General features: G+C 42.8%; 1 protein-coding gene across 14 annotated transcripts in view; it reads right to left on the reverse strand.

The window, feature by feature from the left end:
- The window catches only part of LOC137538869 (serine/threonine-protein kinase BRSK2), a 365,619-nt gene that overhangs the window by 14,428 nt on the left and 336,303 nt on the right, over positions 1 to 14,888 (reverse strand). For 6 of the 14 annotated variants that reach the window (XM_068261262.1, XM_068261268.1, XM_068261257.1 and 3 more), the window contains one exon: positions 9,867 to 9,914. The exons of 2 other annotated variants lie outside the window; for them this stretch is intronic. In XM_068261262.1, the coding sequence (XP_068117363.1) occupies positions 9,867 to 9,914 (48 nt within the window). Of the gene's footprint in view, positions 1 to 2,118; positions 2,165 to 3,336; positions 3,372 to 9,866; positions 9,915 to 11,882; positions 11,957 to 14,888 lie in introns of those variants that run through there. 6 more of the 14 variants (XM_068261259.1, XM_068261260.1, XM_068261261.1 and 3 more) reach the window with 4 other exon arrangements.

Here is a 14,888-nt window from a genome sequence, read left to right on the forward strand (position 1 = left end):
CATATCATGTATTTACATGCACCGGGTCACGCAGAAGAGGTGCCCCTGTGAGGATGAAGATGAGTATGCACAGTACCATGGACTAAAGGAGAAGCACACCAGCCAGGACAGGTGAGTTGCTACACTGCTGAAAACTCCGCAGAGATGACGAGGACTACAAAAGTTAAAAGTTGTGGGGAGATCTAGGAGGATGGAGGGATATGGCAGCCGGCTTAGGGGTCTGGGTAGGAGGGGGAATTTGGCAGCAAACAAGGGCTGCTAATGCTGCTGGGGGGGAGAAGGAGCTGTTAAGAGGGCCTCATTCTAACTAGGACTGGCATGTGTAGCTTACAGCTAATACTGGGTGCTCTGTCCCCATCAACAGGTGCTGTCCTACACTTTCCTTGGACCCCAATAATCCCATTGCTGTTGTTTCATGTCACATAATGACTAGGTCACAGTAGGGTGCAGGATGGCTGGGTGGGCTGATAACTGAGCTGCTGAGTTCAGGTGTTTGACATACCAGTCTAGAACCCTTGTCCACTTGCCTCAGCTCAGTACTGTAATAAAAGATGCACTAATGGGGAACACTGTAATAACGAGGGCACATTAATGTAATAACGGGGGCACTAATAGGTGAACCTTAATAGGGGGCATTAATAGAGGGCAATGTTATAAAGGGCAGACAGTAATAAAGAATGCATTAATGGAGGGGAATTTATAATGAATAGGGCGTTAATTAAGGGGCATCACAATATATAGGGCCAAACCTGGATTTACATCATTGGAGCCTATAGGCACAGATGTCCTGGCACCCTAGACTTCACCCATCATGGTCCTACAAATCCTCACCAAACGGCACAGCTAGTGTGCTGTCTGGCCCAGCCATCATTTCTACCTTACTTCCTTTGCCCGTCATAGCCAGATCTATCTTTGGTATTAAGAAGCTAGAGTTGCCCCTGACTGAAGGGAGATATGGTCAGTGGAATGGCGAGAGCTGGGTGAGTAAACTCTCATTTACACTTTGCTTGGGACTCTGCATAGGGAAGGAAGGAGGCACTTGGGGAGGGGACTGAGCAGCTTTTCCATCATCAGGCGCCTGTAGGCACATGCTACGGTGCCTTATGGTAAATCCGGCCCTGTAAAGGGCGCTAATGCAAGGGGAACAGGGCACAGTAACGAAGAGGGTACTAGGCCACTATAATGAAAAAAGGAAGTAATTGGGGGGGGGGGGATAATGGCAATTTCCTCCCTAATGGGAGCCTCTATAATGAAATGAGCATTCTGCTATAATATATGTACATCTTTATAGCTTATCTAGGTGGCTCTCTGTAATGTCCTCAGCCTACACTCCATTTTGACCCTGATGGTCACATGACTGCCGCATCATGTGATAAGATAATTAGGTCAGAGCGGAGCATGGGATGGCAGCTTGTGATGAGGATAGAGAGCTGCCGAGGTAAGCTACACATAGGAATCAAGCACAGGTCTGTACAGGAGGGCACTGTAATAAAGGGGGCACTAATGCAAGCCACTGTAAGGCTCCCTGCACACTGCAAATCCGTTTTCCGATTTCGATTCCGTTTCCGATTCCGTTTCCGATTTTTCCTGTATACATTCAACAGAAAAACGGATCAAAAAACGCAGCATGCAGTAAAGATTAAATCTGAATCGGAATCGGATGTAAAAACAGATTAAAAAGCGGAATCGGAATCGGAAATGTATGCAGTGTGCAAGAAGCCTAATAAGCACAGCAGTCATGAGAGCGATACAGTAATAAAGGGGTATTAATGAAGGGCACTGCAAATATCAAAGGAGCTAATGGGGGGAGGAGGGGAATTAGAAGGGCACTACGGGGGGGTTTTATGAATGGGGAACATCATAATGAAAAGGGCTATCATGATGAAGAAGGCATCTATGGCAGGCACGATAATTGGGCCCTAACAGGGGCCACTACAATGAAGGGGACACTATAAGGAAGAGAGAACTAATGGAGGGCACTATACTAAAATGGGAGGGAAGCACTATAGGGTATTATAATGAGGGAAACCAGAAAGCCGTCTTTGAAAGCTCACTGGTGCTATCAAGAGGAACTAAACTGTGATCAGAATCAAGGGAGGAACAGATAAAAGCACTTACATTTGCTCTGTGAACAGAGCAGCAGCTGTAGATTTTCCTTGGAAAGCTTGAGAAACAAGATAGTTGTGTTTACAATTCCATGGTGGCAGAGGAAAGAGGTGCCATGTGTTGTCTGGCCACCTCACAGACTCGCTATCCACTAATGAGCAGCACTCTCCTTTACCTCATGTAACCAGGATGCTGGAGATCACAACAGCAAGCCATGTTCACCAATGATGTACACTCCCAAGTGCACTCTCATTGCTGTCATAAGGGGCGTGGATAGAGACATTATTTTGCAGGAAAGAACACAATGGTGTTTGTTAAACCCACACAGCATTCACTTTTTGGCCATGTGACCTGTGATGTTAAGTTTCTCAGCTAGGTTTAGGCCCCCTTTAAGTAAAATGAGGTATAGGTCTAGGAGATCTAGGTCAATGAGATTCTCATATTTTCAAATTGAATGCAAATTGAATGCACATTATATGCAGCTTAAAATAGGGCCAGTCAAAATCAGAAGGAAATGCAGATAATTTGCCTAATTACAAGCTGCATAACATTTGCATAAATTTAATGCAAGACAGAATTATTAGCATATTAGCACCTCATGAGCATGGAGGAGGATTATAATAAAAGGGCACTAATGAATGAGGCCACTATGATGAAGAGGGCAGTTATGAGGGCACAATAATGATGGTGGCACTAACATAGGCCAAGATTATGAAGAGGGTTGTCATCTGTTCTAGGGAAGGATATTTTTTTTCTTCTTTTAGGGTTAATTGACTCAAGCCTTGTAAAGGTTTTTCAACTTCCTCTGGTTGAACTGAGATTTGTGAGGGTGCAGGCTAGTATTGTACCATATTTTATGGTTGCTGAACTCAATGGACGTATATCTTTTTTTCAACCCAACTAACTATGTAACTATGTAAAGAAGAAAGCTCTATAGAGTGTTACAACAAGGTGAACCAGAAAGCTACTATTCTAGAAAAAGCTGGCTTTCAATAAAAGCTACATTTCTGAACGGCTGAATGATTTGACATGCAGTTTTCTGCAAGATACACCGTGATCACATGGTCACTGTCTGCTGCCTAGGATCGTGAAAGGTTTTTTTTTACATTTCAGTGAAAATAACAATGAAAAAAGTGCTTAATTTTTACAATATTTTTTTTATAAATGATTGGGTCAATGTTTGACCATTGTAAAATGTTTCCTCTCCCTGATTTACATTCTGACATTTATCACATGGTGACATCTTTACTGCTGGCAGGTGATGTCTGTGGAAAGAGGTGATTCATTTTTGGTAGTTGGAAAAAGCTGTTATTTCCCACAATGCAACAAAGCTCCCATAGTGTGATGTCAGCACCCTGGTGCTGACATCACACTGTGGGAGGGGGTTTCACCACAATATCAGCTATACAGGGCCCCTGATGATCCATTTGAGAAAAGGAAAAGATTTCTCATGGGAAAGGGGGTATCAGCTACTGATTGGGATGAAGTTCAATCCTTGGTTACGGTTCCTCTTTAAATACATATGACCTTATATGTAAAATCTTAAAACTGAATGAGGTGTTCCCAACCCTTATCTAAGTGATAATCTAACCTTTCCCTATTCTATCCCCATAACCTGACTTATCTACACCTAAACCTAACTAATAATCATATTTTACTGTCTGTTTCCAACAGAGGCATATCTAAAAGTACGGCCCAGCATGAGTTGTGCCCAGGGGTCCTGATTATTGGAGGTGCAGATATGCAGCTGTAGTGCAGCCATGCTGCATGGCTAAGGACATGGCATGGATCTGGAGGATGGGTGGACCTTGCTTCCCACAGCTGTGAACCCATTACTCTCTACAAGTCTTGGATAGGGTGATGGTACTCGCTCGCGTGCCTCGATATTCTAGCTCAGCCATCATTCATTTCTGTGTATGGCCTCTCTTGGCTTCCTCCTCCCCATTAACCATTGTCCAATTACTGAGGATGTGGGCAGGAAATTAGAGGCCAGGTGATTATATGGCTGAAATGAGTGGTGGATGGGCTAAAGAGTACCAGGACATGTGAATCCCATCACCCACCCTACCTCAGTGAGAGTGTACAGAGTAGCCCGTTTGTGGTGCCTGTTATTGGGGTCTATCATGTAGTGCTGTCTGTTACAAGAGGCTGTCATAAGGGATTTCTGTTACTGGGGTCTGTTATTCAGGCATATCATGGGGGTCTGGACTTTCCATGAGAAAAAGCAAACTTATTGTTTGGGAGATACTGTATGTTGTTAATAGTTTTTAGGGGGCATTTACAACAGTTATATTCTGTATTTATAGGTCACTTTATGGCTGACCTCTCTCTTGCTATGCCTCATTCTTACTGGTCATGCCTCACTTAAAGGGGAAGATGAAGTGAAAGGGTTATGGAGGTTGCCATCTTTATTTTCATTAAAACAATACCAGTTGCCTGGCTGTCCTGCTGTCCAACCCTGTCCTCGAGGCCCAACAACAGTACATGTTTTGCAGGAAACCACAAAAATGCACAGGTGGGGTAATTTGTGTCTCAGCAGAGCTGATTAACTACCTCTGTGGATTTCCACAAAGCATGCACTGTTGGTGGGCCTTGAGGACAGGGTTGGGGAACACTGCTCTAATACATGTTAGCCATAGATCCTGATCAAACATGCAGATCACATGTTTCTGACAAAAATCTGACAAGATTAGCCGCATGCTTGTTTCAGGTGTGTGATTCAGACACTACTGCAGCCACAGAGAACAGCAGGACTGCCATGCAACTGGTATAATTTAAAAGGAAATAAATATGGCAGTCTCCATATAGCTCTCACTTTGGGCTGAACCACTGCACATTATTACACCAGTCAAAACTTTCAGTTTTGGACAGGGCAGGTAAGTGAAAGAACTTTCTGCTGATTTCCCTGTGTAATCCCTGACTTAAAGAGAATTCCAAACAAACCGTAATAGCTGCTACATGTACTATACCTATCAGTCATTTTCTCAGCTGGCTTCTTGATGGAGAAACTGCTGGGAAAATGGCCATTCTACCACCCATGTGAAAACTGCCTTACTTAGTATGTATTCCAGGATTGTCAATGTGATATAAATCTCAGCTCATGAAAATGCAATGCCTCAAGCAGCAAGTTACAGAAGTATATTCTAAAAACAGAAAAAATATAAACCTACAATACCAACAGGGGCAGCGCAGAGGATGGAGAAAATAAAAAGAACGGGGAGGTGAGTAGAGGAAGAAGGGAAACAAGGGGCAGGAGGTAGAGAGACAGATGTAGCTAGCAGAAAAGGCACTGATATGCAGAGACAGCCATAGATAGATATGACACAATATGACACTTAATAGATGAAGACAAATTGTTCAGAGAATTCTGTGCATGGAACATTTTACAAGCAATCCATCAGCTGCACTGTCATGGAAAGCTGCATAGTGCTGCAGTCTTTACAGGCACTGAACTGAATGATCGGTGGACACATAAAGCGGAGAGCGGTGTAACAGAGCGAAGAGGAGAGACGTATGTTAGCATTGGACAAAGCAGCAAATGGGGTGAGGAAAGCAGAGCAGAAGCTGATTAGTGTGTGGCACTATGGCTACATCAGTAGTGTCTTGTTCAAGCCTGCAAAGGATTCTGGGAGTGATGTGTGGAGACCATGAAACCAAGAAATTAATGCAAGTGTGCAGCTTAGATAAAGAAAACATACTGGTTTATCTAAATACCATATAAAGGCTTTGTAAACCTAACAATAAGTGAGGCTATAATTTGCTTCATTACATAACATTATTATAAACAGGAAAAAAATTGCATTTTTTAAAACTATATTTAAAAGAGGAACATTAAAACAAAAATTCTGTTTAATGGTAGCTTCCTGTACAAATGACACATGGATATGTGTTGTCAAAAATGTGGCACAAAGAACTATAGAGGGATTAAACTGTTCAATTGAATAATAAAAAAAAAACTATTCAAATATCTATAAACTACAGGTATGTCAGCAATGACAAAAGGCCGAAAGCAGTATATATGGGTAAATATATCATGCAATATTTGTGGACACAAAGTGGATTGCTTTGTTACCTTTGTTTTGTCAATAAATTCTGATAGACAAAATTCTATAATTTTTGTGCAAATCGATGTTATTCTGTTAAAGTGTAGAGTGGTGAGCGGGGAGAAAACACAGACAAATCCGGGAGCCCAATCTGGTGCAATATTGTTAGTGGATAGGGGTAATTTCCAAAGCAATAAAGATTATACTCACAAAGGTGGGTTGCAGCAGAGGCAACCACTCGTAGTAGCAGGTGGGGAGAAAACGTCCCCACGCGGCCTTTGGGTTCCTAGACGGTCGCTGCTCCAAAAAAAGATTTGTCGGTCGAGGACTCTCGACTCAATCACCCTTAGTACATAAGGGGTATCAGCTATGTTTAGAACAGGTAGGTGGCGCTCGGTCTGGGTTTATAATGACAGCTGTATTGCCAGAATAGGTCTATGTAAATTTCTATGCAATAGGTTCAAAAAGAGCAAGTTAAAGTCGTCCTACCTTGTGGATGTTTGACACGGTATGGACACAAGTAGAGGTTCAATGGTTAAGAAAACAATTTTATTGGTGCACTTGACTAGACAACGCGCTTCACGGCCAATAGCCGCTTCCTCAGGTCAATAAAAAGTGCCTGCTGCGGAGCAGATTAAAGTATCTGGGCACCAAGGCCTTGGTAGGATGACTTTAACTTGCTATTTTTGAACCTATCGCATAGAAATTTACATAGACCCATTCTAGCAATACAGCTGTCATTATAAACCTAGACCGGGCTCCTCCTACCTGTTCTAAAAATCCTGTTAAAGTGTACCTGTCACCTACTCACAAGTTGCCACAGTCGGTCCTTTTAAAAGATAAAAGACATAACTTATTTTTACAATTCTTTATAGAGTTGGTCCGCACACACAATAGACTAATTTCGGCTGAGGCTGTTGCTAATGACCGCATCTGCTGAGAATCTAGTATGTGTATGGCGCCTCTGATACATTGGCAAGAGATCTGGCATGCTGGATCATCTCGCCTGAATCCTGCCTGACTGCGCTGTTTTCTCCCACCCTTTGTGCGCTGTACATCGGCTCTCTGCTGCCCTCCTAAGTGATAGAATGTTGGTGATGTCTCTGTACAGCCTTGTCCACAAAATGTCATCCCAGGAATTATGCCCTGATCCTTGCCAGGAGAAGTGGAGCAGTTGTCCACAGTTGGCAATCAGATCTAAGTTGTTAAATGGAACCTTAGATGGGGATTAGCAATAAAATATACATACCTGGGGCTTCCTCCAGCCCCCTCCTGCCTGATCGCGCCCACATCGCCTCCCTCTCCGTTTGCCTGCAATTGTCCCCGGAAAGTCCTCCGGTCCGGGGCCAACTGCGCATGTCGCCTGGAGCGTTCTGCACCTGCACAGTACGCAGAACCCTCCTGGCGATGGGAGCGAGACAGGGGAGCGTACCCTGCCGGACTGTGCATGCGCCGACTGGCCCCCGACTGGGGCCAGTTGTGGGAGAACGGAGAGGGAGAAGAGGACACCATGGGAACGATCAGTCCGGAGGGGGCTGAAGAAAGCCACAGGTATGTATATTTTATTGCGGGGGCCCCACCTCAGGTACACTTTAAGCAAAACAAGGATTAGGATTGGTTGTTCTCAGTTCACCTGTTTTGATAAATCAGATCCTCTCTGTTCTGGCCTGTTTTAAAAACATGGTCTGATTCCACTACTTTGACATATGTACATTTGCTCTGTACACTTAATATTATCCCTCTACAGAAGTGCTGATAACATCTGAAAGCACTGAGGGTGAGCTGATGATGACTTCTTATAGTCATGCAAATGCTGGTGTTGTATTTTATTTTAATAGAGGCATAATCAGCCAAGAAATTCATTTTAAGTTGTTTTCAGCACTCTTAATGCCCAACTAAACGTAAAAGTTGAAGGCAACATATTCTAAAAGCCATCGTATTGATTGGAGTAAATTCTAAATGTTAACTATGGAACTGAACTTTTTGAATTAAAAAACTGATTGTGTAGCTGTGCCTTCCTATATCTGTGCACCTTAGCACCTTACATACAAAATGGAGGAAACCTGTATTGACTCACAGTAATTAATAAGATAATGAAATCTAGTTATGAATACTATCTTCTCTGGCTTTCCTCCAGGTTTGTATAATAAGCCATCTTGTGGTAGACTTTCCGTGGATGATTATGGCTTTCATAAAAGAGGTTGTTGTGTAATTCCAAGCCAGGCAAACTTTGTGTCCACATAAAGTGCAGTGAAAACACAAAAGCTATGTGATGAAGCTCGCTTGAGTTACGTCACGTTCAGAGGAATGGGGTGAGTGCCAGGAGCCATGACCAGGGCGTCGGCTTCAATAGAAAAGGACCTGATGTCCTCATGGAAGGATAGGGAGGTAATAATGGAGGTGAAAACGAGGAAAGACCAGAGTAAAAAAGAAGAGGACTTGATGTGTTTGACCAAAAGACATAAAAAGAAATCCAGCAATGTCACAAGGAGAGATGAAAAAGAGAAAAGACAGGTAGAAAGAGACAAGGGTGGGAATTGTGGGATAGCCGCACATTAGGAAGAAAAAAAAATCATGGGTCTACAAATTTTTAGGCTTCCCTAAGATCTATTCCAGCAAAAATTAGCTGGTTGTTTCATGTTCCTTGCATAAAACCTCTGCTTCTCTTACCTGCAGAAGTTCAAAAACAGTGGCAGTTGGATTAGTCAAGACAAATGATCAAGAATAATTCCAACAGGCAGCAGATTAGTACATGACTGTGCCTGTACACAGAGGCAGAGATCAGTGGGGAGTGCCATGTTAGTTCACACCTGGTTTCAGTCTGTATATTATGAGGGTTTGACTGATGCCAGAACAGATGTCTAAGCCACAGGTGTCGAAATCCAGTCCTCGAGGGCCATATCCATGCCAGTGTTTCGGATGGACTGAGTAATGGAGAAATGTGTTCTACTTGATGAACCACACCTTTCCTGATTCAATCCCACCAATTAATTTGAGCTGTGCCAAAATTGGGAAGCCCTCAACCCTTGAGGACCGGAGTTCGGCATACTTGATAAGATGTGGATTAAAGTGTCAAAAAGGACACGTTCTCCAGTATATTTACACAAAATGTTACAAGGAAGGCATGGCCAGGGTAGCCCTCCACATTAGATATCAGTCATCCAAGAGATGCCATTCAACGGGTCTTGATATCATCTGGGTGCTTAATGGTATAAAAACAATTTTAACACTACTTTAGGGCAACAATACCCAATCTATGGAGAAAAACATTTGCAGGTGATGCCACTCCAAGCTTCTCTATTGCAAGTTTTGTAGTTATGTTCCTAATACATATCATGGTTACAGTGTGGTATGTGGGGATATAAATAACAGTAGTCCTGTCATATTAAAAAAAAACATAATTTTACTTAGTTCCATAGCAACACTGCTCCTTTGTACAGAGCAGCGGCCTGTAAGAGGTTGCTATGCAAGCATTAATTTCTCCCTCCTTCCAGGAAGTGACATTGGTCCCTCCTATGTAGATTGAAAGCATGTCATGTTATGTATTTGTTTCTGCATTGCTCCCAGTGTATTTAATAGCATTGATTAAGGAGGGAGTGGGACTTTGAGGGAAGAAATTGTCATGAGCAGGGAAGGCAGGGGGTCTGTGTAGGTAGCAAGGGGGATAGCGATAGCAACAGCAGCAGAGGTATGAGCACACAGCTGGAGGGTCCTTACCACATTTTGAGATCTTCCCACTGAGATACTCCATACAGTTATTGGGGTCTGAACAGCACAAGGGGAGAAACAGGGTGGGGGACATGAACCAAACATTCCCACACAAAATAGCCTCCATCCCAACATTTCCACACTTCAGTATACATTACACCAAACATTTTATATTGTAGAATGTGTGTGAGACCATAGAAAGTGTGAGCTGCTATTCTAAAGTGAGTTTTCAAATGACATACCACAACACAGAGGAGTTGGCCATTTTGTGGAAACCAGATTGAAATTTTTGACTTTCTCACATGAGTAAAGAAACAGACATTTTGTGAATAAACACTGATACTGCAAGCTACACAGTGGACATTATTCTATTCACTTTTTCTCCTAGGAGATACGTTTTAAATTGTTCTACTTTCTTGCTTGCTATTGGTGTACAGTGACCCTGAACAAAACACAAAAATGCCATACTGAACTTACCTGGGGCTTCCTCCAGCCCCCGGTAGACCGTGTGAGGTCCTTCGGCATGTTCTGGGCTCCCTCCGTTCTCCCGTTGGTGGCTGCGCTAGCTGTGTGACTTGACCAGGAGTCATGCACAACTACGCATGTGTGGTCTGTCCGCGTGTCCATCTCGCTCGTCACTGTGAGCATTCTGAGCATGCGCGGTTCGTTCTTTCTAGCAGTTGCGCATGACTCCCGCCGAGTCACACAGCTAATGTAGCCACCAGCGAGAGATTGAAGGGAGGCCAGAGAACGCTGAGGGACCTTATGTACTACGAGGGGCTGGAGGAAGCCCCAGGTAAGCTCAGTATGGCATTTTATGTTGTTGGTGTTCAGGGTCACTTTAAGGTTGCTTACACACAGGGACGTTACAGGCGCACGTTAGTTAGTTAGTTAGCAATGTAACACAAGTGGGCTGTTCACACAGCCCACGTTGCGTTACATGTAACGCTGCACGTTCTCCCGAAAGTGCAGCATGCTACGGCGTTAGAGCGGCTTAAGCCGCGTTAGACTGTCTGCACATGCGCAGTCATGTTGGGGAGGAGCGGAGAGCGGCCAGGCACATGGCTAATTAATATTCACTGCACGTTGTGACGTGCAGTGTTTACTTCCTGGAGCGGCCGCTCTGTGCGGTGATTGGCCGGCGGGACCATGTGATGCCGCATGCGCACAAGAGTACACATCACGGCATCACGAACGCCAGAGTGAGCTGCACAACGCGGCTCACTCTGACGTCCACATAGAAGAGCACCAGGCGTCGCGTTAGGTGCACGTTATGCGAACGTGGCACCTAACGCAACGTCTTAGTGTGCAAGTAGCCTAAAGGGCATTTTATTGATAGGGTGTGAAAAGTTTACCTAGGAGAAAAAGTGAATGGAATAAGGGCCAATGTATTTAAATTGCTTCTTTTGGGTCATATCATCACTCATTAAGACTTATGTAGCCCTGGCATCCACCTATTGTATGGATGTAGTGGACAGTAAGTGAGAAACTTTTTGTTTGTATCAGAATAAACTATATGCATGTTAGTTGTCAATAGGTGATGCATAGTGAATGATATTTGCTGACTTGGAGGGAGTTGGTGGGGTTTCTGCCGTTAAGCCCTTTATCACTGTGTAAGTGTCTATAACATTTAAATGCAACTGAGCTGCAAAGTCACACCGCAGTGTGACCGTACAGTGTGGCATACAGTACAATAAAAGTATGCCTCACTGTCACTGTAAATGCACAAGTTACCCAGATAACAGTGCAAATAATAGAAGCCAGCAGATACACATAACCTTGTTTTGTTTTCACAAATCTATTGATAAGGAGGTGAACCCCAGAGCCAGGGTCAAGGCCAGTCTCATTCTGAGGTCCCTATGCTAACAGTGCATGATAATGGATCCTACACAGACTAGGTAAGTAAGACACCTACCCACCAGAGGAAAAAATCATGAAAAACAAACTATAAGTGATTCATTGTTTAGACATCGTTCATGAAAATTGTAGCAAATGATGGTTTCCAAGGAAAGATTTGTGATGATTCTCAGATGTTCAGTGCAACCATTAGGATGAATCCCATTGCAGATAATCGTTGATAGATGGCAGTGTGTACAGAGCTATGAAACGATTGTTAAACAATGTGTCCATTCAGTCTATTGCACCTCACCATCGTTTAACAATCCATATCAGCTGCTACTGTTTTAATAACACAACACATCGATCGTATCAGGTTGCAAGAGTATCTTGAAAGATAAATCATGGAATGATTGTTCTTTGGTCATTTCTCATGATTCATCTTTCAAAAAAGAAAATAAGAAGAGTGTACATACTTGAGGTTGCCCAATGGAAGGCCTTAAAGGACAACTGAAGTGAGAAGAATATGGAGGCTGCCATAATTATTTCCTTTTACACAATACCAGTTGCCTGTCAGCGCTGCTGAAAATTTGGCTGCAGTAATGTCTGAATAACACCAGAAACATGCATGCAGATAATCTTGTCAGGTGTGACAATAATGTCAAACACCTGATCTGCTGCATGCTTGTTTGAGGCTGTAGTAAAAAGTATTAGAGGCAGTGGATTAGCAGGACAGCCATGCTTCTGCTATTGCTTAAGAGGAAATAAATATGGCAGCCTCCATATCCCTCTTGTTTCAGTTGTCCTTTAATAATTGTGAAGTGTAATTCGTGGAATGGGGCAATCACCATGATAATGTCCCCTTAAACACCAAATATAGTGTTGCCTTCTTAAAACAGGAGGCATTTGCAACAATTCAGCTTTAAGTGAGCAAGAAATATCTCCCATAAAGTATCACTGCTGAATATGCAAATTTATATGCAAACAATCTCTTCATGCCCCTAAAAGCCAAGCACACATCCAGAACTACTGGTATATAATGAACCTATTCATTTTACAGAGCCACACCAACACAACAAGCATGCAGCTGTATTTTGCTCCTCATCAGTGCATGGCATGGATTGATATGGCTCTGGGAGTTAGGGATTGGCTTTCATAAACCAAGTTGAGCAGAAAAAAATAATGGTGATTTACTCAATTAAACTAATTGTTTGTGATTGTTTGTTTAGGAATCTTTAGCTTTCACCATTATGGAAGATACCTCAGAATGTGATTGGTATTGACCCAGGGTATGGATATCCTCCAATATCTACTTTACTGGAGGTGATAAGTGTATCTGCTTCATTAATGTGACTTGAGGCAACTTCTTGATACCTGCTCCTTTTTAATTATAATTTGCTGCCTTTGCTGACTTGGTGGGAATGAGCTGTGTTTTTTCTTTGCTTTGTACAGAATGTACAGTCACACAAAGGTACACAATAGTAAACCTGTGATCTTATGGCCCTCCTCACAGTCCTAGTGTTTGGATTTGTAATGTAAACTATGAGGAAAATACCCAAAAATTGACGGTTTATCTCGCCATGCTGCACAGACACAGATGGCTCTTATAAGAACAGGCTGAATATGAATTTTTAGTGTTCAGAACTCGAACACACGTATTCAGCACCATTTTAGCGTGGAACAGCAGGAGGGGGGGTGTGTTATACTTCCTCCTTTCAAGCAGAAAAAGGAAGTATCAGAGTTAAATGAAATGTACCTCGCCCTGCTGAATGCGTGTGTTTGAACACTTAATTTTCCACAAAACTGCTTTCTCCACTGTGTTTGGTAGCCATATTCTTTTTCTTTTGAAGCAAAACTTTAGCCAATCTGTTTTCTTCTGTTTTGCATGGATTCTGGAAGGATTAGAACCTCTGTCAGGCTTTATTGCTGTCTGTGTCCCCACTGAGAATATTTAGTCTCACCTGTTGTTCCTGAGGAGGTGAGAGAAAATGTCTCCAATGAGGCAAGAAATCCTATCCATATCTGAACAGGATTCTGCCAACATTCAGAGACTTGTCCCCAACCCAACCCTGTTCCACTGCTAACTGGAACAATTTATTGTCATCTTTCTCAGGCTCAGAAAGCAAGGGAAACCATACCAATGGTGACAGTGACAGAAATAAAGTCTGGCATACGTTCTCACCCTTCCCCATGCTTTTTAAAATAAAGAAACCAATTGACTGGAGTTCCGTTTTATCATGTTGCTTTTTTGGAGAGTAAACATTTCATTCATTCCAATATATACAATAACACAATGGAAGGAAAATATTGATGACTTCATGTGTATGAGAATGCAAGATGAGTCAGATTCCCCAGGTCAGCCAGTTCATGTCAGATACATGAAGTATACCAACTACATTCACATTACATTTGTATTTTAATTAGCCATGTTAATACTTTATAGTAACCAATCAGCTCCTCCTTAAAAGCAGGCTCTGATGGGTTACTAATGGTAGCACAGGCCTGACACATATGGACATACAATGATTTATAAACCTTTTATACAGTATATTTCAACATTAATATCAACTCTAACCTGAAAATCCAGAAAATATTTAAACCCAACCTGACAGGATTTAGTGTTTGTAAAAGACATTTCTACGTTTTAGGAGGGGATTTCCAGTTAGGAACTGTGATCACCACTGTCTGTTCCCAGGGGGTCCTCTAACATCACAGTCCCACCACATGCAGCAATCACTAAAAAGCACTGCTGTCCCTTCACTGCCCATGCCACCTAGAGCTGGGTCCTCCTATCTATGCCACCCATCCCACTCTGTATATCTCCACTGTGCCAGCCACTGTCACTATCTGTGCTTGTGCACCTTCAGGGGAGGGGGGTGTATAGTTAGTTGGTTGCATTGTGGATGGAGGTAAAAAAATTCCTATGAGATTTTCTGCTTCCTGAAAAAGATACTGTTATTTTATATTGAAAGGAAGATAACTGCATTATACAGTTGACTAGGCACAGAGTGTGCTTATGGACCAAGTTTAAGGTGTCTATAGATTACTGAGAAATAAATTATACATCTGACGCTGTGTTTTGGTTTCAGACCCTTTTCCTGTATGCCGAGCCGTAAGTCCTGACAGAAAGTTGTGGTGTAAAGGTGGCCATACATCAGGCAACTTGGCAGCCGATCGACCATCCAATTCGATAAT

This window comes from Hyperolius riggenbachi, chromosome 11 (assembly GCF_040937935.1).
Source record: "Hyperolius riggenbachi isolate aHypRig1 chromosome 11, aHypRig1.pri, whole genome shotgun sequence".
In the NCBI taxonomy this organism is placed as follows: domain Eukaryota; kingdom Metazoa; phylum Chordata; class Amphibia; order Anura; family Hyperoliidae; genus Hyperolius; species Hyperolius riggenbachi.